Below are 27,761 nucleotides of genomic sequence, written 5' to 3'. Positions count from 1 at the left end.
ACATTTTTGGACAGATTTAGTCACCTATTTAGGCAAGCTTACACATGATGCATTTTAATGGAGAGGGCACACAGACTAGAATCATTACAGTTAAAATGTTTTAAATATGTACAGGACTGAGCTGCAGGATCCCTTCTCTGTGGAAAGAGAAGACCCATGTGGAGATTTTTGTCCCAATCCTTTTGTGGAGTTTGGTGCATGCAGTTTAACACCAGGTCCCATTAAAGACCTGAGCCGCAGTTTAACACCAGGTCCCATTAAAGACCTGAGCCGCAGTTTAACACCAGGTCCCATTAAAGACCTGAGGGTTTGAGCAGAGCCATGTGCTTTTACAAACAAGAGTGTTAAGATTTTACAGTGAAACAAATGGAGGATTTGAGGACAGTCCATCTCAACAGTGTCTATTTGGGCTATATTTCAAAACTCTACAAACAGTAACAAATATTGAAGACTGCAGCTAAATCAATTTGTTTTAAATCTATTTAAAAGAAAGACATTGTCAAAGAATGTACATTAATCGTTTAAGCTTCGTTTTTGTTTTATTTTACAGTTAAAGTTTAATATTTATTTTATTTGACGCTATATTAACAGAATTTTGAAATGTAGCCTAAGTGGGAATCTGCAACTGACCCTCAACATTTTCTTAGTATTAACATTAGAACATTTTAAATTGGTTCATTTTACAAGATCTACTTCCACTAAAAAGTCGGACTCCCAACAGTTAGAAAAGAACGATCAACATTGCAAAAAAGCCAGAGGGTTAAAAAGGGAGAACAGCAAGAACGAAAAGGAAAAGAAAAACTAGTAAAGAAACGAAAAGGACACCCGCTCGTCCTCTACCCACTTCAAGCCGCTTTGGTTCATGGGTGTGGGAGGGGGAGCGATGGACGGGGAGGGGTCAAAGGTCAGATCTCACAGAAAACAGTTCCGGTGTTGAGTTCCCGAGTCTCGCTCTCAGTCCGAAAGTAGGAAAAGATCAAACCAAAGACAAAACTGACAATTACTTTTGTCGAGCTGCTTAAAGCGAGCGCTGCCGCGTGGACGGGCGGAGCGGGCGGCGGGCGCGGTCCGGGCCTCAGTACTGCCGGTACGGGTGCTCCCTGTACGGCGCCTTGGCTCCTCTGGAAGGGGGCGGGGCCTTTCCGGGGGTGGTCCTCTGGGTGCCGTTCCAGCCGTCCTGACCTGGAGACAAACGAGACGAACGGCGGAGAACGAGGAGTCAGACTAAAGGTTTAAGTTTTATACATTTTTAATCGACTTTCTTCACTTAAAGGTCAAAAGGTCAGAATAGAAACTTTAAATGTTTTTAAACACAGAGTTTTTAGATTCCAGAAAGAAGAAAAGTGCGACGTAATGTGACTTTGGGATTAGTCTGAAAAAAATATCATAAAAAGTGAAAAATCAAAAGGAATTTGGCAAATGAAAACAGTATCTACATAAATATTATAAACATTACAACGAATTATTTTTGTGAACCTCAGAAACTTTTTTGAGGCTCGTAAATGCAAAATAAAGAAATTCTACCCTGAAAATTCAAATTTGTTGCTCTTTTTTTAATATAAAAATCCAGGAGCGTTTAGACTCAGTCCTCAGTTTGTGTCAAAATGTGTCTCAGATGAAATGTCCCTGACCTGTGGGGTGCCCCAGGGGTCAGTCCTGGGGCCCCTGTTGTTCAGTCTCTACATGCTGCTGTTAGGACAGTTAATACACAACAATAATGTGTCACACACAACTCTGCAGACGAGTCAGATCTATGTCTCACTGCAGCAGGTGAATATGGACCAGTGGATTCACTGCATCAACAGATCAGTGTGTGGAGGAAAAACAACTTTGTCCAGATAAACTCAGACAAGACTCAAGAGAAACATAGAGAAAGTGTCAGCGTCACCTCCAGTCTCTCTCTCTAAAACCTTCAACTCAGGACAGAAATCTAGAGGTAAAAATGGACTCAGACTTGAACTTTAACAGACACAGAAAATCAGTAACATCTGCAGCTTTTTACATCTAAAAACATTGTAGAACGTAAATAAAACCAGACTCAGACTTATCCTTTTGTCTTCAGTTGGACGACTGAAGTGTCCTGTGTTTCAGTTTTGTTCAGTTTAAATCTCTCTCTCTCTCTCTCTCTCTCTCTCTCTCTCTCTCTCTCTCTCTCTCTCTCTCTCTCTCTCTCTCTCTCTCTCTCTCTCTCTCTCTCTCTCTCTCTCTCTCTCTCTCTCTCTCTCTCTCTCTCTCTCTCTCTCTCTCTCTCTCTCTCTCTCTCTCTCTCTCTCTCTCTCTCTCTCTCTCTCTCTCTCTCTCTCTCTCTCTCTCTCTCTCTCTCTCTCTCTCTCTCTCTCTCTCTCTCTCTCTCTCTCTCTCTCTCTCTCTCTCTCTCTCTCTCTCTCTCTCTCTCTCTCTCTCTCTCTCTCTCTCTCTCTCTCTCTCTCTCTCTCTCTCTCTCTCTCTCTCTCTCTCTCTCTCTCTCTCTCTCTCTCTCTCTCCCTGTAGATGTGACTCAGACCTCGACTCTGACGATGTTTAAATCCAGACTCTGCTGTGACTGAAAGAGTTTTATTCTGCCTCTTCCCTTATTTATGTTTTCATTTCTTGTTTTGTGAATTTAATGTCTTTTATTCTTTTATTCTGTAAAACACTGAATGACTCTGCTCAGATAAATCTGCCTTGGCTACTTTTTTTTTTGCTCTGCTGTCTGTACTTTTACTTAAGTAGATTTTTTCATGTGATACTTTTACTTAAATAAAACTATTAAAGTGTCTGTTTAAAAATGTACTTAAAGAGTAAAAAGTAAAAGTATTTTGAGTCTCATGAAGCTTCAAATGTGGAGATTTTGATAAAGATTTGAGCTGAATTTTGTTCAACAGAAACAACTGAATCAATCAAAAGTTAAAAATGTAAAGTACAGATACCTCACATGTTTACTTAAGTACAGTACTTTAAACAGAGGAACGTGAGTAGTATTAGAGTCATACGGCTCCGTATGAGCCACACTCACCGTAAGAGTCATACGGCTCCGTGGCGTCGCCGTGGCTGTAGTCATAGTACTCTGAATCTCTGCGGGTCAGAAATAAGAGCAGCTCAGATTGATCATGTTTGATGTTGAGAGAGGTGGAGGAGGTGGAGGAGGTGGAGGAGGTGGAGGAGGTGGAGGAGGAGGTGGAGGAGGTGGAGGAGGTGGAGGATGATGATTGGCTCGTGAGATCAAAGCTGCGCCTCAGTCTCTAAATAAACTCTCCAGACGTCTCTGCGCCGCTTCCTCCACTTCAGATTTTAAATCACATTTTAGAGTCGGAGCAGAGACCTGACGGTGCAGTTTGTGTCAGGTGGAGGATCAGCACAGATCAATAAATTATATCGACTGATCAGTTCAAATGTGAAAGACAGAATCATGTCTTTGGGTCAGATTTGTGTTATATTTTTGTCTAAATGATGAGATTTAAACTGTAGAGGCGGGGCAGGTGAGGGGCGGGGCAGGTGAGGGGCGGGGCAGGTGAGGGGCGGGGCAGGTGAGGGGCGGGGCAGGTGAGGGGCGGGGCAGGTGAGGGGGCGGGGCAGTGTGACTCACGCCTGGGGCTGGCTGTAGTAGTTGTCGTACGACTCGTAGCAGGAATCTGTGTAACTGTCATCATAACCCTGAGGAGAGAGAGAAGAGAGGGAGAGAGAGGAAGAGAGAGAGAAGAGAGGGAGGGAGAGAGGAAGAGAGAGGGAAGGAGGGAGGGAGAGAGGGAGGGAGGGAGGGAGGGAGGGAGGGAGAGAGGGAGAAGAGAGGGAGGGAGAGGAAGAGAGAGAGAAGAGAGGGAGGGAGAGAGGAAGAGAGAGGGAAGGAGGGAGGGAGAGAGAGGGACGGAGAGAAAGGAAGAGATGGAAAAGGAGAAGGTGAGGGGGAGAAGGAAAGAGAGAGAGAAAGAGAGAGGGAGGGGGAAAAATTAAGAAATAGAGAGGGGAAGAGAAAGAGGGAGAGAGTGGGGAGAGAAAGGAAGAAAAAGAGAGGGAAGAAGAAAGAGAGAGAGAAAGAAAAAAGAGAGGGAGAGCAGAAGAAAGAGAAAGAAATAGAGAGGGAGGGCAGGAGAGGGGAAGAAAAAGAGAGATAAAGAGAAGGAAAGACAAAGAAGAGGGAGAAAGAAAGAGCGAGAGAGAGAAAAGCAGAGAAAAAGAAAGACAGAGAGAGGGAGACAAACACAGGAGGAGATTAGAGTCGACTCAGAGCTCGAACTTCAACATTCACCAAACACAAATCTTTATTCTGAGCCGACGAAAGTTTGAATAAAAAACACTTTGTATAAAAATAAGTGGATTATACGTCTGTGGAGAATTAACTATGAAACGTAACATATTTAACACTTTTCACACGTTTCTGATGACGGAGCGTTCAACTTGACAGAAAGCTCAAAAAAGTCCTTAAAATGTGACTAACCACCTAAACTCCGCCCACAGTCACATTTAAACAGACGCTCAGGTTCACAAGGAAAATGTGTATTTCCCCAAGACTTTTCAAAAGATTTAAATATTGAAAGTTCAAGGGCAACACGGAGGCTAACAGCTACAGGCTAACAGCTACATGCTAACCAGCTACATGCTAACCAGCTACACGCTAACCCGCTACATGCTAACCAGCTACACGCTAACCTGCTACATGCTAATTAATATCTATAAGTTTTAATATTTTTTTTCGTAAAGTCTATGAGAAACTGCGGTAAATTTTGTTGGAGGCGGAGTCTAAAGGTGTAAGGAACGCTCTGATTGGTCTAAGAGGTGTCCACTCCTCCCCGTTTGTAGAAAGAAATCAGAAACACATGACCCTGAGCAAAACAGCTTTCCGTGATGTCACCAACTACTTGACATTGCAGTGGCCACTAGGGGCAGTGCACACTGAGGTCACTTTCAGGTCAAAAATGTGCTAAAGTCGCTGCTAACGCCTCTGAACAGCGGCGCAGTACTCACATAGTCCTCGTAGTTGTCGGTGGCGGCGGCGGTCGTGTGCTGATGAGGGGGCGGTGCCATCCTTTGCGGGGGTCCGGCGGCGGGGGGCCTGGCCCTGGGAGCGGCCGTTCCTCTGGCGGGCGCGGCGGGCGCTCCCCGTCCCGCCGGCGCCCCCCGCCCCGCACCTCCTCTGGCGGGGCCGCCACGGCTCACTCCTCCTCTGGCTGCTCCTCGCGGAGGCATCCCCCGACCCCTGAGGACAGAGTCACATGACTCAACATCTGCGGCTCCAGAAAGTCATTTAGGACGAAAACAACGACACAAATGTGATTCATTAGACGAAACAAAGGATCAGTCACATCTGAAGCTTTTTATCAACTAAAAAACATCAAAAATCAAAGTTATACTGTCAAAACCAGACTCGTTTGTGTCCAGAAGATTAGACGACTGTAACGTCCTGGACTCTCCACACGAGAGACAGAACAGAACATCCAGAACATCCAGAACATCCAGAACATCCAGAACATCCAGAACATCCAGAACATCCAGAACATCCAGAACACTGCTGCTCGGGTCAGGACTAGAACCAGGAAGAACTTCACACATGTGTCCTGTGTTTAGTTTAGTCTAAACCAGGACTAAAGGACTTTTATTCTTTATTTTATGATGATTATTTATGTCTTTATTGTGATTTTAATGTCCTTTTATTCTTTAAAACACTTTGAATTACTCTGAGAAAGGCAAGTTTTTTTTGTACAGCACAGTCATGATATAAATAGTCCCCAGTTCGTCTTTATTCAGTCCGACTCTTATAAATGTCGTTATTGTCGTGTCTCGGTGCAGAAATGGAGAGACTCTGGGGTTTTACAGAGATAGTTTCACTTATAAAACATGGACAGGATGGATTTGATAAGAGAAACTTTGAAAACTCTTAAATATTTTGAATAGTGAAGGACAAACTGAGACGACGCAAGAAAAAAAACACACACACACACCACAAAAACACACACACCACACACACTGGAGACGTCCTTGGTGCCGTCACTTTTTCCATTGGTCCATCTTTTCGTTTTCACTGATTGTTAATGTGAATATTTATCTTAAAAACAAAAACTAAATCTGTGTTTGATGAAAAAGCACAAAAGTCTCTCTGTACATGTCCATCGTTCTGCCCGCTCACACAGCTCCTCCCCCTCCCGACGGCTCACCTGTGTGCGGCTCCAGGGGGCACTCCGCGGCCCCTCCCCGGCATGCCCCCGCGGCCCCGGGCCCCGTGCTCCTGCCCTCCGTTCAGGTAGCCCATCTCCATGAACTGCTCCTGACAGATTTCATCCATCATGTCCTGCACAAAGACACGGAGCGAAGGTTTGAGAACACGAAGAAGAGAACGGGACAAAAACGAGAGGAGAAGAACCGGAGAGATGAGAGAGAACAGGTTTAACCAAACTCTGAGCGTGAGGGCAGAGGTCAAGGGTCGAGGGTCGAGGGTGTGGGGCTGGAAAGTACCAAGGTCACATTTTTATACAGCTCTTTACGTCAATGAAACACACACACTGTCACACACAGTCACACACACAGTCACACACACAGTCACACACACACACACTGAGGGGGGGGAGGTGTCTTGCCCAAGGACACTGTCGCGGTCTCTGTGCCACCAGCAGACAGACAGACGGAGTTTAAAGGTGTTAGAACGCACGGGTTTAGAGAAGAACCTTGTGATGTCATCAAGTGGTAGTTTTCACGTTAACAGCTCCTTTTGTTCAGGAAAGATCGACAAATACAATGATCTGAAATTATTCAAATGATTCTATAAATGAAGGTGTGTGGAGTTTAAAAACACAGTGGAGCACTTCCTGTATCACCACATGATGACATCACAAGGTGGAACAGAGTGTTTTTCAGTTTGAGAGAAGAACTCAGTCTAAATGTGCAGAGTTTGTTTGTGTGAATGAAACAAAAAAACACAACTTCAGGAAACAAACAGGAGGAAACAAATCAGAAAACAGCGTCACAGCGGCTCTTTACAAACTGAAAACATTTGAACTGTTTTAAATGAACTTGTTGTGTTTTTTTAAGTAAAAACACCTTTAAGGACGAGTACAAGAACCTCGACTCGACTGAGAGAACGCAGAGGAGTCGGGATGTGAGGAGGCGGGCGATATCTGTCCCTGTGCCGTCTCACCCGCACGCCGCCGCTCAACTCGCCCGTGTGCCGCCGCCCGACTCGCCCGTGTGCCGCCGCATCAGCGCGTGCCTCATTTTATCCGCAAAAAAACAATAAGTTGGTCTGGATTAGGAGGAGCTGCCAGTCTGAGCTGCACAAATCCCCACTGCACAGATCCTCCTGCCTTTTCTCCGGCGCTCCGTGACCCAATCAATCCTTTTTCATAAATCGGCTCCGTGGAAAAAGGAGGAGGGTGAGGAACGACGAGGAGGAGGAGGAGGGGGGAGTTTTAATGATGGCGGGTTGGAAAATGGCTGGATACTAGAATATGCAGCGAGAGGTTTCAATTTATCTGCAGAGGAGACTGGCAAACACGAGGCTTTTGACTGATTACGAACGTGAGCCGGGGAAGGTAGAGCGGCGTCCGATTTAACGAGCGGGGCCGACACGTGTTCAGTCGCGCCGAGCCGGGATTAATCATCTCCTCGGATTTGGAGTCATTAAATAAGAGAAATAAGGGAAAGAACAAAAGGCGTCAGAACGTTTAAGACGAGTAAAATGGAGTCGTTACACATCCTCACATTTGTGCGTTGGGTTTGTTTCGGGGAGCTGCAGTGGAGCTGACAAATGAAGCGCCTCCGAAGCCACGGCAGCTCGGAGTTATTAAGAACAGGAGGACGTCTCTGGGGGTCACGGCGTTTCCATTTTGGGGTTCACGAAAAAAAAAAGAAGCAGAAATCAAACAACTTTATTTCTAAAGGCGATGAATGCAAAGAAGCTACAACAGAACCACAAACTGTACCAAGAAGTGGATTAACACAAGTCGCACCAGCTAAAAACGCAAAATAATGAAGAAAAAATAAATAAATTCATGTATAAATCGAATCTGAGAATAAGTCGCACCCCCGGCCAAACTAAAAAAGTGCAATTTGTGATCCGAAAACTACGGTAAGTGTGACGTTAGAGCAGCTAATGTGGAGCAGGAAGTGCGCACATGATCATTTCCTGTTTGGAACGTGGTGGATGGCAGGTTAGCTACGTCTGTTTATGTACAGAGTTTTCCGTCGCTATATCACAGTTCTCCTTTCATGGTCTCGCTATTTCGCAGATTTTTTGTGCAGTTTTTCATGTTTTTTTTTTCCAGAGTATGAACGTGCATTGTGTCGTGCGTCCTGATTGGCTGTTGGACTGTAGACCATTGTGTCGTGCGTCCTGATTGGCTGTTGGACTGTAGACCATTGTGTCGTGCGTCCTGATTGGCTGAGGGATGTGCCATGTCTCCTGTACAGCACAGAATGCGCCAAATTTATGTAACTTTTGAATAATTTGACGTATATTATTTTATGTATTAACATTTATTTGGGTCATTAGTATTTTGTTTATTACTCTGGAAGGAATACTTTGAGGATCTCCTCAATCCCACTGTCACGTCTTCCGAGGAGGAAGCAGAAACTGGGGACCCAGAGGCGGACTCGTCCATCACCCTGGCTGAAGTCACTGAGGTGGTTGGCAAGCTCCTCGGTGGCAAGGCTCCGGGGGTGGATGAGATCCGTCCTGAGTACCTCAAGTCTCTGGATGTTGTGTGTCTTGGCTGACACGTCTCTGCAACATCGCGTGGCGGTCGGGAACAGTACCACTGGAATGGCAGACCGGGGTGGTCCCTCTGTATAAGAAGGGGGACCGGAGGGTGTGTTCCAATTACAGGGGAATCACACTCCTCAGCCTTCCCGGTAAGGTCTATTCCAGGGTACTGGAGAGGAGAATCCGACCGATAGTCGAACCTCGGATTCAGGAGGAGCAGTGTGGTTTTCGTCCTGGTCGTGGAACACTGGACCAGCTCTATACTCTCCATCGGGTCCTCGAGGGCTCATGGGAGTTTGCCCAACCAGTCCACATGTGTTTTGTGGATCTGGAGAAGGCATTCGACCGTGTCCCTCGTGGTGTCCTTTGGGGGGTGCTCTGGGAGTATGGGGTCCGGGGCTCTTTGCTAAGGGCTGTCCGGTCCCTGTATGACCGGAGCAGGAGCTGTGTTCGCATTGCCGGCAGTAAGTCAGACCTGTTCCCGGTGCATGTTGGACTCCGCCAGGGCTGCCCTTTGTCACCGGTTCTGTTCATTATATTTATGGACAGAATTTCTAGGCTCAGTCAGGGGCCGGAGGGGGCCTGGTTTGGGAACCACAGGATTTCATCTCTGCTGTTTGCAGATGATGTTGTCCTGATGCTTCTTCGAGCCAGGACCTGCAGCACTGGGGCGGTTTGCAGCCGAGTGTGAAGCGGCTGGGATGAGAATCAGCTCCTCCAAATCCAAGGCCATGGTTCTCGACTGGAAAAAGGTGGTTTGCTCTCTCCGGGTGGAGAGTCTCTGCCCCAAGTGGAGGAGTTCAAGTATCTCGGGGTCTTGTTCACATATTTTATATTATTATTTTTTTATATTATGTTGGATTCATTATTTAAATTCTTTCTAATAATATTGGTTCCTACTTATTGTTTCATTACAGCACATTTGAGGAGCGCACCAGACGAGATGAGTTCAGTTGTTGAATAAAGTCGAGCTAAAGTTAAATCTCGTTAAATCTGTGACCGACAAACCACAAAATCAAGAACAGAACAAGATGTGAGGGTCAAATCTACATAAACGTTGGATCTCAGTGTGACTCTGAAGTGCTGTACGTTTGCAATTTGTTTTCTCCCCGACAAAACCCACAATGTCGATGAAACGTTCTGCACCGACAAAGACGCAGACGAAGGTTTGAACTTTGAGAGAGTTTAAACGAGAGAGAAATGTGAGAAAATGTTAACGCCTGTGTGAGAAAAGTGTATAAAGTGTGTGGTGAGGGGTTTTACAGACAAAAACAGAAGAATAATGTAAAAAATAAGACTGATACTTCGCAGATTTCGTCTATTGTGGGTTATTTTTTATTCAATTTTGACAGGAGAATAAACGACATCTGTATCGTCCGTGATGTCTGATTTGATCCGCTGTGAGGAAAAACGTCTGGTTCAAACTTCTCTGTAGATTTAGATGAAACCAGCTCAATAAATGTGATGAATTACTGTTATACGACATAGTAAGTTTTAACGCTCCGGAGTTTTATGTTCTCACGGTTTGTTTACTGAATATAAAACATTTAATTGGAAGTTTATTTATTTAAACTAAGGTGGTAGAAGAAACAGGAGCACCTAATTAAAACTTATACAAGACAGAAACGAGCGCGGTCCAGAACAAACCGGGGAACGCGTCGCTGTGAGGCTGAAGCGCTAACGCTAACGCCCCAGCGCGACATCAGAGCCACCGCTCACACTTAAACTGTGACGAATATTCTGAGATAAAACACATAAATGAGGCTTTAAAACGCATAAATCGACTGTTCCACAAAAATATGTCACGATTTATGTTTTGTTTTCATTTTCATTAGCAAACAGAACACGGCTAACGTCTCCATAAACCGTCACAATGCACCTGAAAATAATAATCCTGTAGAATTCTTCGCCGTCCCGAGGTAATGGTCCCCTCTTCACCTCTGATCCAGCTCCGTCGCTACAATAATCTGCCGCGCCAATTAAAAATGTATAGAGTCTCACCTGCGTTAGCTCGAGCCTTTGTTAGCGCTACAGGCCTGACAGCAGACAGCGCTGGCCCGACGTCAACAATCCTTCAGCATAAAACCAATAAAGGAGCGAGCGTGGGCTGAATTTCTTCACATTTCTGTCTGGGAGGAGCCGTACGTCTCGTTGTCGCTCGGTGAATGATGATGCGGAGGTAAAGAGGCTGTGACGGACGGGGAGGCGCAGGGATCAAGGTGGAATGTCGCTGACACAGGGAAAGCGACCCAATTCCCGCTCTTAAGCCGATTGTGGTACGTGCCCAGACTGCGACGAGCCCAAAGGTAAATACACACTCCCCGTGCACTACTACACTACACTACTACACCACACTACTACACCACACTACTACACCGCACTACTACACCGCACTACTACACCGCACTACTACACCGCACAACTACACCGCACTACTACACCGCACTACTACACCGCACAACTACACCGCACTACTACACCGCACTACTACACCGCACAACTACACCGCACTACCACGCTACTACACCACGCTACTACACCGCACTACCACGCTACTACACCGCACTACTACACCACACAACTACACCGCACTACTACACCACACAACTACACCGCACTACTACACCGCACTACTACACCGCACAACTACACCGCACTACTACACCGCACAACTACACCGCACTACTACACCGCACTACTACACCGCACTACTACACCGCACTACTACACCGCACTACTACACCGCACAACTACACCGCACTACCACGCTACTACACCACGCTACTACACCGCACTACCACGCTACTACACCGCACTACTACACCACACAACTACACCGCACTACTACACCGCACTACTACACCACACAACTACACCGCACTACTACACCGCACTACTACACCGCACAACTACACCGCACTACTACACCGCACTACTACACCGCACTACCACGCTACTACACCACGCTACTACACCGCACTACCACGCTACTACACCGCACTACCACGCTACTACACCACGCTACTACACCACGCTACTACACCGCACTACTACACCGCACTACTACACCGCACTACTACACCACGCTACACTACTACACCACACTACTACACCACACAACTACTCTACTACACCACACTACACAACTACACCGCACTACCACGCTACTACACTACACTACTACACCACACTACTACACCGCACTACTACACCACTACACTACTATGCTACTACACTACACTACACAACTACACCGCACTACCACGCTACAATACCACACAACTACACCGTACTACTACACTGCACTACTATGCTACTACACTACACAACTACACCACACTACTACGCTACAATACCGCACTACTACACCACACAACTACACTACTACACCACACTACTACACTACATAACTACATAACTACACAACTACACCGCACTACCACACGACTACACCACACTACTACACCACACTACTACACAACTACACCGCACTACTACGCTAGTACACTACACAACTACACCACACAACTACACCACACTACTACACTACACCACACTACTACACTACACCACACTACTACACCACACTACTACACTACACCGCACTACTACGCTACTACACTACACTACACAACTACTCCGCACTTCTACGCTACTACACCACTACACTACTACGCTACTACACTATATAACTACACCACACTACTACACTACACTACACTACTACACCACACAACTACACTACGCTACTACACTACACTACTACACCGCACTACTACACCGCACTACTACACTACACTACTACGCTACTACACCGCACTACTACACCACACTAGTACACCACACTACTACACCGCACTACTACACCGCACTACTACACTACACTACTACGCTACTACACCGCACTACTACACCACACTACTACACCACACTAGTACACCACACTACTACACCGCACTACTACACCACACTACACTACTACACCACACTACTACAACACAATACCACACTACTATCAGAGCAGACGAGGGCAAATGGTCGAGACCACAGACCGAGGCTAGCAGATATAGCGGCTAATTTGGAGTTCAGTTCCACATTTGCAATTCCGATCATGAGTATCAAAACAACCAAAGAGCCAATCCAGAGCGAGGATGTTCAAGGTAACGCCCCTTTCTGACCACACCCCTGGTTTAGCAGAGAGCGGGCGCTTAGCAACGCTGTCAATCAAACCTGTTGCTAACGCTAACAGGAGCGACCTCAGGGGAAACAACACAGGAGAAAACACTCAGTCGAAATTTAATAATCTGGTAACAAACTTTTACACAAACACCTGCTCCTGTTTTTAATGTTTTATATGGACTTTTGTGTGTTTTGTTTGTTTTGTTTCTGCTTGTGTTATAGTTTAAACGGGGCGCTCGTGCTCTCATTGGGTTCTCCTGGATAAATAAAGATAAATAAATAAAAATCAAGCGTATGATCATGATCTGTAGGAGCAAACACGACGATAATATTTAAACTCATTTCTACCACAAAACCCAAGAGCAGATTAAAACCACTAAAACTTTTCTAAATCGACCATATTGTTAAAAATCACGAGCTGCAGTAAATAAACAGCAGAGTTAAACAGTTCAGACGTTTGTTCAGTAATGAGCCAGATAAAATATTCATTATTAACCTTCCACAGCTCATCATTTAGATAAAAATAAAAGGATAAAAACTGAGCCCAAAAGCAGACGATCATGACCTTGACACAACCAACATCATCACTGGACGCGGCCGATGACGGCGGCGTTTAAAGACGATGTCACAGACGTTTGTTTAAAGACTCAGGAGCAGGTTTGTTTTTTGTTCTGATGATGTGAAATTTATATTTTGTTTATATTTTAAATCTGTTCATAAACTTCAGTGTGAACAGTTTGATTTAGACTAAAAACACCTCATAAAGAGATCTCACCCAGAACAGAACTAAACCAGGACTAAACCGGGACTAAACCGGGACTAAACCAGGACTGAACCAGGACTAAACCAGGACTAAACCGGGACTAAACCGGGACTAAACCAGGACTGAACCAGGACTAAACCAGGACTAAACCAGGACTAAACCAGGACTGAACCGGGACTAAACCGGGACTGAACCAGGACTGAACCAGGACTGAACCAGGACTGAACCAGGACTAAACCAGGACTAAACCAGGTCTAAACCAGGACTAAACCAGGTCTAAACCAGGACTAAACCAGGTCTAAACCAGGACTGAACCAGGACTGAACCAGGACTAAACCAGGACTAAACCAGGACTGAACCAGGACTAAACAAGGACTAAACCAGGACTGAACCAGGACTAAACCAGGACTGAACCAGGACTAAACCAGGACTAAACCAGGACTGAACCAGGACTAAACCAGGACTAAACCAGGACTGAACCAGGACTAAACCAGGACTAAACCAGGACTAAACCAGTGTGTATCATCTTGGTCACTGTACGTCGCTCAGAACAACATAAACTCTTGAAACTCTCCTTTTTAGAGACGCATCGATCTGCAGCTTTTCCAGTTTAAACATCGACCCTAAACTCACAGATCCTGATTCACCTGATCGTGTCGCAGCTGAACACAGAACAGCTTCATATGAATAAAAGCTCAAATATTACGAGACGCTCCAGGTCTGTAAATAATCTGATTAAATCCAACTAAAGTCCCGACCAGGACATCGGCTGAATCGTTACAATTGAACCGATACCTGATCCGGCTCATTTCTCTGACAGATCAGTTCAGCCCAAATCCTTCTGGAGACTTTCATATTTTTCAACTCACAGTTTGACAAAGAAATTAGACTTTACTTTGAATTATGACTAAATCTGTACTTCTACCCACCAGTCAAACCCAGGGGCTGATCTGAGTCTTTATCAAACGTGTGTAAATCTCAACAAACTTCACTTTATCTGATAAAACCAGTCAACACGAGCACATTCACACAGCCAGGCCACATGAGAGCGACGTGAGGTCTAAAGACGAGAGTGGAGAACATGTGGGTTTGGACCTGTACATAAGGAATTTTAATTATACTTGGATTATTTTGTGCTTTTTGTGTCTTGCTCAAAGGCACATGCAGTGTGTCTGTAACGCTCAGATCTTGAATTGAAATGCCAACTTTATGTCTGTCCAAAACGCAAAACTCAGTGGTGTTTGGTGTTAAAAGAAACACAAAGCTGAAGTTTGGATAAAGTCAAATGTAAAAAGTCTGAGAAACACCAGAGATAAAAAAACACTTAAAACAAAACATCTGCAATAAAATCATGACAAATTTGTTGGAGTCGCTGTGACGTAACAAACCGATAAAACTGTAGAATGAGGTGGGATCTTACCGGGAACAGGAACTTCTTGACCTCCTCCATGGCGTGTGCCATCCGGAGGTAGGCGTCTGGCACCGGGGCAAACACCTCGATAAAAACGTGCAGCTCCATCGACAGGTGGGCGTATTTGGGCTCGCCGCCGTTTCTCAAGTCCTCCTCCTGAAAACGACAGACGAGAGTCAAAACGTCTGCAACATATTTACAGACAAAAATCCATTTTCCCTTTTCTTTTCTCAGTGACGAGATTTTTAAAAGAGTTTGAGAAAAATTAACTTTAAAACATTTATCACATTCAAAGTATTGACAGAACCTGTGACCTTCAGCTCCACAGCTCTGTGGGTGGTGCTGGGGGTGATGGAGGTGCTGGTGATGGGGATGGTGGTGCTGATAGTGAATGTGGTGGTGCTGGTGGGGGTGCTTGTAGTGGTGAGTGTGGGGGGGTGAGGTTGGTGGGAGTGGTGTTGGGGGTGGTGAGTGTGGGGGTGGTGTTGGGGGTGAGGTGCTGGTGCCTGGGGATGGTGCGTATACTGGGGGTGTTGGGGGTGTTGGGGGTTGGTAGTGGAGGTGGTGGTGGTGGTGGATGTGATGGTACTGGTGGGAGGTGGGTGGTGAATGGTGGTGGTGGTGCTGATAGTGAATGTGGTGGTGCTGGTGGTGGTGGGGGTGCTTGTAGTGGTGAGTGTGGGGGCGGTGAGGTTGGTGCTGGTGCTGCTGTGTGTGATACTGGGGGTGGAGAAGGTGGTGCTCCAGCCTCCACCCTTCACTCTTATGACAAACCCACAAACTCCAGCTGCAGAAAAACACATTTGTGAGAGCGCCCCCTATGTGCCCCCTGTGAGAGCGCCCCCTATGAGAGCGCCCCCTATGTGCCCCCTGTGACAGCGCCCCCTGTGAGAGCGCCCCCTATGTGCCCCCTGTGAGAGCGCCCCTGTGACAGCGCCCCCTTTGAGAGTGCCCCCTATGAGAGCGCCCCTGTGACAGCGCCCCCTTTGAGAGCGCCCCCTATGTGCCCCCTGTGACAGCGCCCCCTTTGAGAGCGCCCCCTATGTGCCCCCTGTGACAGCGCCCCCTGTGACAGCGCCCCCTGTGACAGCGCCCCCTGTGACAGCGCCCCCTGTGACAGCGCCCCCTGTGAGAGCGCCCCCTGTGACAGCGCCCCCTGTGACAGCGCCCCCTGTGACAGCGCCCCCTGTGAGAGCGCCCCCTGTGAGAGCGCCCCCTGTGCGCCCCCTGTGACAGCGCCCCCTGTGACAGCGCCCCCTGTGACAGCGCCCCCTGTGACAGCGCCCCCTATGTGCCCCCTGTGACAGCGCCCCCTGTGACAGCGCCCCCTGTGACAGCGCCCCCTGTGGACACACCTTGGCCTTGTCCCTCATGGAGCCTTTGCCCAGGACTGAGATCTTGGCTCCAGTTTCCTCCTGGAGACGTTTGATGGTGTTGCCCTGAGGTCCCAGAATCTTCCCCACGAAGTTGAACTGAAAACAGAGACAGAAAATAAATAGTTTAAAAAAGTGCATTAGCAAAAACATCTGTGCGTTTTCTTTTTGTTCCATGTTCCACAGACATGAGACAATCATCTAAAGTGGATTTATTTGATCAAAAAGGTGGAATTATATTTTGAAAGCAGTAAAATAGAAAATCTTATTATACAAAGTGTAAAGCACAAACCTCCCATGACTTTTTCAAACGACACTTATCGTTTTTTGCAAATAAACTCTTCAAATTCTAAAGAGACAAACCCGTCACGAAAACACAATTTGAAAAGTGATAAAACGCCACAGGAAAACGATAATATTGAAGCTAATTTACGCCACGGACACGACCAAACTAAAGCACGAACGCCCAAAAAAACGTGTATATGTGAAGTATTTTTAATGAACACGAGCTGCAACAATTAACTTGTGTGACTCATTAAGTGTTTTATTTATTTATTCAACTGTCTACAACTCTACAAATCTTCATAAAAGGACAAAAAAAAATAACAAAACGTTTCCCAGAAGGACAAAGAAAAAGTCACCACGATAAAAACTGACCCTCAAAAATAATTTTCCCATTTATCAGATATCGAACAGTGAGTCGCTGTGATTAGGAACGACTTTTTAAACTTGTTCATAAACTTTCTGTGTTTATTACTTGTTCCATTTACAAATACTGCACATGTGTTTTCATAGAGATAAAAAAAAAATCTCCTAATAAACTGACATTTTAACACAAACCTTTTCATTTAGCTCGTTGTGGGCCGCATGAAACGACATGGCGGGCCACATTTCGCCCGTGGGCCTTGAGTTTGACACATGTGATGTAGATAATTAATACTTAATACTTAATACTTAATACAGCTTAATACTAGACCGAAATACTTTTGTCTATGGGGTTTGTCAAAGCAAAAAAAAACAGCTGGGGGTTGGATTTATGATCATTTTAATTATTTATTTATTTATTTATTCATCTAGACCAAGGGCGTCAAACACATCAGCAAAATGGTTTCCCTCAAAGGGCCAGACGTAAAATAAATACAAATACTGCAACTTGTTAATTAACCGTTTCTGTATTTTTTACTCAAATTACAAATACTGCACATGTTTTTCCATAGATGTAAAAAAAAAAATGTCTATGTAACTGTATCTCCTGATAAACTGACATTTTAAGACAGTCAGACCTTTTAATTTACCTCGTCGTGGACCTCATAACCTGATATGGCGGGCCACATTTCGCCCGTGGGCCTTGAGTTTGACACATGTAGATGATGGTGTAAAACTGGATCTAAATGTTTTGTCTGAGGTTTGTCAAAGCCACAATAAACAGTTGGAGGTTGGATTTATGACTTTTTTTTTTATTTTTTATCTAGACCCAACAAGGAGGAGTTTGTACAGAAAAGGGACGATGCAGTAATATCGTTTATCGTGATAAAAACGGAGATAATAATCGTCCCTGTGACATTTTTTCTATAATCATGTGAATCTCCAGCAAAGATAATCGTCATTAAATCATGAGAACGTGCAGAAAAAAGTGACTTCACCTGATGATTTCTTCTGGATCATTGTTGTTTTCACTTATATCAAAGCACAAACCCATCAGTCGTGAGTATTTTCTATTTTCTGGTTTATTTGACTAAATTCTCTCCCGAGGCCTGTCCTGATAATCACTGCATCGACTTATCGTTCTGTCTGAAGGACGGAACTATATTTTTGGGTCAATATTTATCGTGTCTTTCATCTTTTTCTTTGCACTTCTGGAAAATGTTTGTTTATCTTTTGGCTATGATCAGAATTGAGCTGTAAAAATGTGAATAAATAAGTCGTCTGGCTCGTTACAGATGCAAACTAACGACTAAAGTGTTTCATAATAATTTTCTATAATCGTGAGAATCGTCGTTACGTTTCCAGGAAGTGCGGAAAAAAGTGACTTCTCCTGATGATCTTTTCTGGATCTTTGTCGTTTTGACATTTAACAAAGTACAAAACTATAACAGCTGTTTAAATATGGAACCTGGTCCTAATTATTCACATACAGAACATTTTAAAGTCTCAGCAGCTTTAATTATCGTGGTGATTTTATCGTTAATCGTGTTTTGGTCGTGTTCAGTGGAGAATCGTGTCAGTGAAGCTTTGAATCATGAGAACATCACATCACTCAGACTTTTACACTTTGCACAAAAACAAATCTAAAATGGCTTATTCACATTTGAAGCACAAGGATCTTTAAAACATGTGTCAAACTCAAGGCCCAGGGGCTAAATGTCGTCCACCGAGTCATTTTAAGTGGCCGCGAGAAGGTAAATTAAAAGGCGTGACTGTCATTTTAAAATAAGTCGATACAATGACCGTAAAATAATGAGATTTTACAACAAGTGGAACTGAGAAATATTTGTAAATAATGATCCCAAAATGTTCAGAAAGAGGAAAACTGTCGGCACGAAGGGCAGTTTGAAAAAGAAGAACACGAGTTTGTGCTTCAAGGAGAAAAACCTGTGTGTTTTTTGTGTTACGAGGCGGGTCGGCGGTGAAAGAGCAGGATCTATGCTAAGTATGCTAAAGTTAGCCTTCAAGAAAAACAACAAACTGACCGATATTTAAAAGTCTGTAAAAGTCTGAGCAGTGAGTCCCGACCAGATACTTTAAAAATGTCACTTTATCAGAAAATACGCAGTTATTGAACATGTGACAAGTGTAAACGTCGTTATATTCATTTAACGTGACATTTGTTTACATTTATTGACATTTAAACGGCCGCACACACATCTGGACCGTTTTGCTGAGTGAAAATGAGTTTGACGTCTCTTTTCCAGTCGTGTCAGTGAATAATTATATCTGTGATTTTAAACTTTGACAAACCCAGACTCTCGGTTCATTCATTAGAGACAAAAACGACGCCTTTTTCCCCCAAAACTAATAACAACACAATTATTTCTGATGAGGTTTTGTACATTACACGACTCGATCAAAGTCAGAGCAGAACAACCCCCAAGAATTTATATTAGAATCTAAACAAGTCTCATTAAACTCGTCATTTGGAGCAGATCTGATTAAAACCAAACGCCTGGATCCAGAGGCGGCGCGTGTCCATTTTAAAAACTTAATTGTGCGAGACTTTTTTGTCAAATCTTTTTCAAATTTTGCTCCAAGCTCCGGACTATTTTTCATGTGTTTTTCGTCACAGCTGCGTGTTTTTCCTGCAGAGTCTCCAAAACATTTTTAAACCACCTGAAGCAGCTCACGACAGGAAATAAAACGAGATGGAACGACGCCAGAGTCAGAGTGAGACAGGAAGTGACCGGGACGACGTCATTTACAAGTTTAATTCAGAGTTTTGTACAATTTATAAACACGATTCTGTCAAATCTATAATTCAGATGATTTAACAAAGAAAATACTGTCTGCAAATACATTTATGTTCAGAAAATTAAAGATGGAACGATGTTTTTGGGGTTGATATTCATCGCAGATCTGTCACAATAACAAATCACGATGTCGATAGTTTAAATATTTTTGTTTATCATTTATATTAACACTTGTTGTCGATGATATAAAGCAGGAAAATTCAACAAAAACTGTCCTAAATCTACAAAAATATGAGCTGCAGTAAATAAACAAAAAGAAACACTTAAGTCGTTTCTTTTGTTTGTTATTAAGTTGAATTACTAAACAGTTATAAAGTTGTTTGTTAATTATTAATTAATTCATTCATTCATTGTTTTACAGCTTAAATCTTATCATATCTCAAAAAAAAAATGATCAAAATGTCAATTGTGCAAAGAAAAAGTAAAACAATAAATACTGACCCCAAAAAGTATTAAATTTTTTTATATATATATTGAAAAGATATAAGTTATTAATTCAGCCTTTTATGGCTTAAATGTTTTTGTATCACAAAAAAATTATCAAAAATTTCCCACTTGTGCAAAGAAAAAGTAACATGATAAATATTGGCCCATAAAAATATAGATTTTTAAAAGAAAATATAGTGAAAAAACATTAAATACAGTAATTATCACGATACGTCTCATCGTGGGTGGATTTTCTTTGCTGTAGTTGGAGGATTTTTGTTATTTTAGTTTTGATACGACTGGATTTGAATAAGTCACTTCTGTGGTTAATTATCGCTTCATTCTGCGATTCATCTGTTCAGTGGCTCAGGGGTTGAGTGTTGGTCCCAACCCGGGGCCCTTGGGCAAGACACTTCACCCACATTGCCTAGTATGAAAGTGGTGTATGTGTGAATGATAGGTGGTGGTCAGAGGGGCCGATGGCACAGATTGGCAGCCTCGCTTCTGTCAGTCTGCCCCAGGGCAGCTGTGGCTACAATAGTATCTGACCATCACCAAGTGAAATGAATGAATCATGACTCTAGTGTGGAGCTTTGAGAGGCTTTGACAAACGCAAAGTGTAAGACATTATTAAATAAACGTTCACTGAGCTCATCCTGATGTTTTATTACTGTAAAACTAGTGACATAAAGTCGTTTGAACCTCGATGTATCAATACAGAGAAATATCACGATGAACGATCTTATTCAAAATGTGACAAACGCTCAGAATGTGACGATCAGATGTTTGGATAATTATCAAACTATTACAATTACAGAGAATGTAACGGCAAAATCACCTCAGACTGTGACGTTTGTGTCTCATTTAAATCATGTTCAGAAATCAGATCATAATCAGATCATAATCAGATCATAATCAGATTTCCCTGTGAACTAAGCCCCTGATGTTAAAATAAATGTGCAGATCTAAAATGTGACATGTACAAGTCCTGATAATGTCCTGAAAATCACTTTATCGACTCATCGTTCTGATGTGAAACATCAAACTATATTTTTCGGGTGAATATTCATCGTGTAGCTTCTTTATTATTTTTTGACTGTATCAGACAAAGTTTGAATAAAAGACTCTTTCTGATGTTTATTTCTTGCGGCTCATGATTTTTTAACAATTTTGTAGATTTTTAATAGTTTTTGTGGTTTAAATCTGCTCTTTTTGTGTCAGTGGAACAAATGAGTTTCAATATTATCATTTATCGTCTGTATTTACTTCAGCGATGTATCAAACTTCACAATAAGATAATGTGACAGAAAAGAGAATTTAACAGATTTAGTTTGTGCTTTTAAAGAGAACGACCTCAGTGTTTCTACAAGGAGCAAACACAACTTTAAGAGAACTGTTTATATATATGGACACAGCTAACATGCTAGCACCGCGTTACAAACAGGAAGTGATCATGTGTGCACTTCCTGCTCCAATTTACAATTTTTTTATTTACAATTCTTCGATTACAAAATCACAACCATTAGAGACAAAATTAACAAAGCTACTCCAAAAATCAGCTCTGAGCAAATCCAGTCTGTAATATCCCACATGGATCCTCTAATAATATTAGATAAATTTACTCCTGTTGATGAGGTGGAGATTACCTCAGTCATCATGTCGTCAAAACCATCAACCTGTTTGCTCGACCCTATTCCAATCAGACTCCTCAAAGAAGCCCTCCCCCTAATAATAGATTCCATCCATAACATATTAAATATGTTGTTAGAAAATGGCTACGTTCCTCAGTCCTTTAAGTATGCTGTGATTAAACCCCTTTTGAAAAAACCTAACCTAAATCCTGATGAACTAGTCAACTACAGACCTATCTCTAATCTTCCCTTCCTCTCAAAAATTCTAGAACGAGTTGTGGTGAAACAGCTCTGCCGCCACCTGCAGGACAATAATATATTTGAAAAATTTCAATCTGGATTCAGAGCTCACCACAGCACAGAGACTGCACTGCTTAAAGTAACAAATGATTTACTACTAGCTGCTGATAACGGGCTGGCTTCAGTCCTGGTCCTACTGGACCTCAGTGCAGCGTTTGACACCATTGATCACAACATTCTACTGCAGAGGTTAGAATGTGACATTGGAATCAGAGGGACCGCCCTCAAATGGTTTAAATCCTATCTATCAGATAGGTACCAGTTTGTTAGTATAAACCAGAGCACCTCTCCCTGTTCTAAAGTAGCCTGTGGTGTTCCACAAGGATCTGTGCTTGGTCCAATCCTATTTACTCTGTATATGTTGCCATTGGGTAACATTATCAGAAAACATGGCATTAATTTTCACTGCTACGCTGATGACACTCAGCTGTACTTATCAATGAAACCAAATCAGACTGATCAAATAGATAAACTCAGTGCCTGTGTGAAGGACATCAAAACCTGGATGACCTTGAATTACCTGCTCTTAAATCCTGAAAAAACAGAGGTCATTGTCGTTGGTCCCAAAGGTCAAAGAGATTCTCTGTCAGACCAGATATTCTCACTCGACAATGTGAATATAGCTTCTAGCCCTACTGTAAAAAATCTTGGAGTCCTATTTGATCAAAATCTCTCATTCACAGCCCATATAAACCTAGCTTGTAAAACCGCATACTTTCACCTGCGAAATATAACTAAAATTAGAAATATTTTACCTAAAAACGATGCTGAAAAACTCATCCATGCATTTGTTACTTCCAGACTTGATTACTGTAATTCCCTGCTTGCCGCCTGCCCCAAAAGTACTATAAGGAGCCTCCAGTTGGTCCAAAATGCAGCGGCCAGAGTCCTAACAGGAACTAAAAGAAGAGACCACATCAGTCCTGTACTAAAATATCTGCACTGGCTTCCTGTCGAGCTTAGAATCAAATTCAAAGTCCTCCTCCTGACATACAAAGCCCTAAACGGTATGGCCCCATCCTATCTGCAAGATGCTATTGTCCCGTACCAGCCAAACAGAGCACTCCGCTCTCAGAATGCAGGACTATTAGTGGTTCCTAGAGTGTCCAAAAGTACAGTGGGAGGGAGAGCATTCAGTTACCAAGCTCCTGTGCTATGGAATCAACTCCCTGCTGATGTTAAACAGGCCCCCACAGTCTCTGTATTTAAGACCAGGCTTAAAACCTTCCTCTTCGGTATAGACCAGGTTACATAGTGAGGGAGTTAGGGACATTAAAACCCGGGATAAGATAAGCTGCAGTAGGAGTAACTAGCTGGGGGACGTATGGCAACCTGAGCACTATCCTCTACTTTGTCCTATTTTCTCATCAGCAATGCTATTCACATGTTGTCCCCTGTCCCACTCCCCCTGTGGAGTGTAACTCTTTCAGATGCCCCGATGACAGATGGACCCTCTCCTCCTCCTCGCCTGGCCGATTTTTCTTGTTTTGTCTGATTTTTCCTGTTGTTTTGTTTTTGTGTGTTGTTGTGTTTTTGTGTGTTGTTGTGTTTTTGTGTTGTTGTGTTTTTGTGTGTTGTTGTGTTTTTGTGTGTTGTGTGTTTTTGTGTTTTTGTGTGTTTGGTTGATCCCCGGGTCACCAGGCCTTTCTGTGTGGAGTTTTTCATGTTTCTCCTCGTGTCTGGATGGGTTTCCTCCGGGTACTCCGGTTTCCCCCATCAACCAAAACATGAACGCCCTTCAGACAACTGTTGTTGTGATTTTGGGCGTTACAAAAATAAATGAATTGAATTGAAATTGAATTATTCTGCTTCAGACTCATTCTGGTCTTAAATGTTCGTATTAACCCTCTACATGATCCTGGGGTTTTTATTTCACTATTGTGTCTGTAAATCAAGATCTGAACATTAATAACAGACAAATCAGGCGCCATCGCTCCTGTTAGCGTTAGCAACAGGTTTGATTGACAGCGTTGCTAAGTCCTGATAAGTTTGAAGTGCTGTACGTTTGCAATTTATTTCCCCCCCGACAAAACCCACAATGTCGATGAAACGTTCTGCACCGACAAAGACGCCTACGAAGGTTTGAACTTTGAGAGAGTTTAAACGAGGGAGAAATGTGAGAAAATGTTAACGCCTGTGTGAGAAAAGTGTATAAAGTGTGTGGTGAGGGGTTTTACAGACAAAAACAGAGAGAATAATGTAAAAAATAAAGCTGACACTTGGTGGATTTCTGAACGCTGTGGTGACGTCACACAAATCCAGCCGTTTTAAACACGTTTTCCTTATTACAGACGACACAAGGGTCATTAAAGTTTAAACACACGGCGAGGAGTTTAGCGGCGGCTCCACTTCAGACCGATCGATGCGGCGACACGTCTGAGCCAGGTATAGATCCACTGGAGAACACCCATTTAGCCAAACGCAAATAAAGCCACTGAACCCAAACGCCACACGGAACCATCGTCCGAACATTAACATTTTGATCCATTTAGTGACATTTTAAAACATCGCCATATTGGATGTAATTACCAGAGCGACGTTGAGGAGTAATTTGAGACTGTCGAGTAACCCTGTGGCTTTGTGTAATTGAAACTCAGCAGAAGGATAAATTAAATCAAGAGGGATTCGCTGCGACAGTGGGGGGAGCGGAGGTGTGGAATGTAAAGTGACGGAGGAGGAGGAGGGGGCGGCGGCGGCGGGGGCGGCTCACCTTGGGGTACTGTTTGACCGGTATGAGCACTCGTTCTTTGAGTTTGATGTTTTTTGTGGTGAACAGGTCCAAGTACGTCTCCGAGTCCTTTTTGGTCTCGCCTTTCTGGATTCTGTCGATTTCTAGACACACAAAGATGAGAAAATGTAAATATTCGGTCAATCTGGAGATGATTTAAGACGATTTCAGACTTTGTACAGACGGATAAACGAACAGAAGGTAAAAAAAACAACATCTGAAACGCGGCTCTTGTTCTGATCTTGTTCTAAATCACATCACTGAAACGAGAACAAGCCCCGAGGTTTAAAACATCACAGCAAATATGTTTTTAAATCATTTACACAATCGTTCAGTTGAATTTATTAAACAGATAAACGTTTATTTGTCTCACAATGGGGGAAATTACAGTGTTGCAACGTAAAGTGTAAGAGCAGCAGGAGAATAAGAGCTCGCCGTTTAGACTCAAGTGTTTGTGTCGATGAACGTGGCGTCTCCAAAACGGATCATTTCATCATTTAGACCTGATTTTTTTTTAAAACTTTGCAGAACAAAAAACAGCATCAACACAAACCTGATCACACAACAGAAACACAACTACTCTCGACTTTTGACACAGAAACACACAAACCACTTGAGCTCCTGTTCGCTCTATAATCTCTCACTTTACAAATTACAGTGTTGCAACGCGAAGTTCAAGGACAAACCGTTTAGTCTCGAGTGTTTATTTCAGTTGCACGAGATAAACGAGTTGATGAACGCAGCGTGACGTCTCCAAAACGGATCATTTCGTAATTTAAACCTGATTTATTTATTTATACTTTGCAAAACGAAAAACGACACAACAGAAACACAACTCCTCTCGACCTTTGACACGAAAAAACACACAAAAAACACACAAAAACCTTCTTCTCTGGACATTCTACGCTCTCCTGTTCACTCTATAACCTCTTTTCTCTATAAATGATGTAAAATTAGCCTCGTTGCCGTAGCGATTGACCATTTAAACCCCAAACATCAAACTGGAGATGTGTTTTTTGTGGTTCTGTTTGGCAGCAGCGTCGTCCCCCGTGACCCTCCTCAGCTCCGTCCTCTCGTCAGACTCTGGCCTCGGCTCCTGCGTGTGATCTGCAAACATGTCAGATACCCACAGTGCACCAGCTGCAGAGCCGAGCAGGGAACTCTGGGAAGTGTAGGACGAGACGCAGACCAGAAAACACATCTATGTTCATGGGGTTTTTGGATAATTACTCAGCGCCGTCAGGATTAGATGAAGAAACAGTGGGTTCTTTTTGGAGCTGAGGCGTAAACGGACACGGTTAAAGGTGAATTATTAAACTCCACATTTACAAAAGCTCTTTTACGTCGTTTAACTTTTGATTTTAACGTGTTCTGACTCTCCAAAAACGAAAACAGCAAAATCTACAGCCACAGAAAACATTTTATTTCAGGAGAAGCTAAAAACAGAGCTCTACTCACAACGAGGACACTCCACGGCCTCTGCCTCACACTTTTAAAAAACTAACGCTGACATTTGGGTTTTTAAGACTCGGGCGACACTGGACGTCCCACACGAAGAAGAAAAACCAGAAACATTTGAATAAACGACTGAGAAAGACCAAGACAGAAGCTCTGGAGCCGCAGTGGAACATCTACAGGAGCAGAACATGGAGCAGCTTTGATTCTCCAAATAAACCACATTATTTGTGCGTTAAAGCTCGACACCTCCTCATTCTGCTTAAATATTCAAACGACACGGACAAAAACACAATTATTTGAAGAGAACTGCTCAAAGTCGTCACATTCAAACAGAATCACAGCGTCCAACCCCACAGAGCCACAGAAAAGGACCAGAGTCTCATTAAACACCAGGTTCTTTTTCACTGAGGCTCAATTCTCTCCGGAATAAACACGTGAAAGACTCAAACCAGAGAAGTTTAGTTTAGTTAATTGTTTTTGGTTTTGTTTTTTTGTCAGGACCAGGCTCAGGCTCATTTATCTCACAAAATAAAAGATGTTTTGTAGCAGATTTAGCTAAAGCTGCTTTACTACTGCAGCCTCTGGACAGGTGCATCTTTAGGACAGGTGCATCTTTAGGACAGGTGCATCTTTAGGACAGGTGCATCTTTAGGACAGGTGCATCTTTAGGACAGGTGCATCTTTAGGACAGGTGCATCTTTAGGACAGGTGCATCTTTAGGACAGGTGCATCTTTAGGACAGGTGCATCTTTAGGACAGGTGCATCTTTAGGACAGGTGGACACATGTCAAACCCGCGCCTTGTGCCTCTGAGCTCGGCCCTTGGTCTTTTTCCTCTTTTCTCCAAACGCGTCTGTCCACGACACAGCAGCGGTGTATGGGACAGGGGACAGGGGACAGGGGACAAGGGACAGCCCACAGCCCTCGTCCCGTGCACAAACACACGTCTCTCTGCACAGCGCCTCCTTCACACTGACGCAAAGACAAAAGGCGCACTTTACCTGCGGTCAAAAGTTTGATGGAGTGCGTAAAGGACGTGTCCAGCGTGTCCTTCTCCGCCTGCAGCTCGGGGAGGTATTTGTCTCCGTTCTCCATTTTCACTTTAAACCGGATCGTAGCCACAAAACAAAAAAAAGGTTGAGAAAAGCCGCAGTAAAAGGTTAGTCCCGTGTGCGCAGGAGGCTCCTGTTTGGCGCATGTGGAGCGGCTCCTGCGTCCGCGGCTCCGGCTCTGGGCTCCGGCTCTGGCTCCGGCTCTGGCTCCTCTGTTCAGCTGCGCGCTCTGGAGGGAAGTGCGAGAACAAAAGCGGAGAGAGACTGAAAAAGGAGCCGCACGAACGAGACGGAAGTGACATAAAGAGG

The 27,761-nt window shown here is 43.8% G+C and overlaps 1 protein-coding gene across 1 annotated transcript; it reads right to left on the bottom strand.

Moving 5' to 3' along the window:
- On the bottom strand, positions 1-27,659 carry khdrbs1b (KH domain containing, RNA binding, signal transduction associated 1b). Its single transcript, XM_033975595.2, has 9 exons — positions 27,402-27,659; positions 24,926-25,047; positions 16,377-16,493; positions 15,031-15,177; positions 6,129-6,262; positions 4,942-5,173; positions 3,566-3,633; positions 2,996-3,054; positions 1-1,182 (listed from the first exon to the last, which is right to left on the bottom strand). Exons 1-9 carry the CDS (start codon positions 27,493-27,495, stop codon positions 1,076-1,078), a joined length of 1,080 nt encoding a protein of 359 aa, XP_033831486.1. The 5' UTR covers positions 27,496-27,659; the 3' UTR covers positions 1-1,075.
- Positions 27,660-27,761: the final 102 nt, after the last annotated feature.

The sequence above is a fragment of the Periophthalmus magnuspinnatus genome, chromosome 11, assembly GCF_009829125.3.
Source record: "Periophthalmus magnuspinnatus isolate fPerMag1 chromosome 11, fPerMag1.2.pri, whole genome shotgun sequence".
In the NCBI taxonomy this organism is placed as follows: Eukaryota; Metazoa; Chordata; class Actinopteri; order Gobiiformes; family Gobiidae; genus Periophthalmus; species Periophthalmus magnuspinnatus.
This window is presented reverse-complemented; position numbering and strand designations above follow the sequence as displayed.

Coding starts and splice junctions, on each gene's coding strand:
- khdrbs1b (XM_033975595.2), bottom strand. CDS start 27,495: ATGGAGAACGGAGACAAATACCTCCCCGAGCTGCAGGCGGAGAAGGAC. Junction 15,178..16,376: donor CCATGAGGGACAAGGCCAAG/GTGTGTCCACAG, acceptor TGTCGTTTTCAG/GAGGAGGACTTGAGAAACGG. Junction 3,634..4,941: donor CCGACAACTACGAGGACTAT/GTGAGTACTGCG, acceptor CTCTCTCCTCAG/GGTTATGATGACAGTTACAC.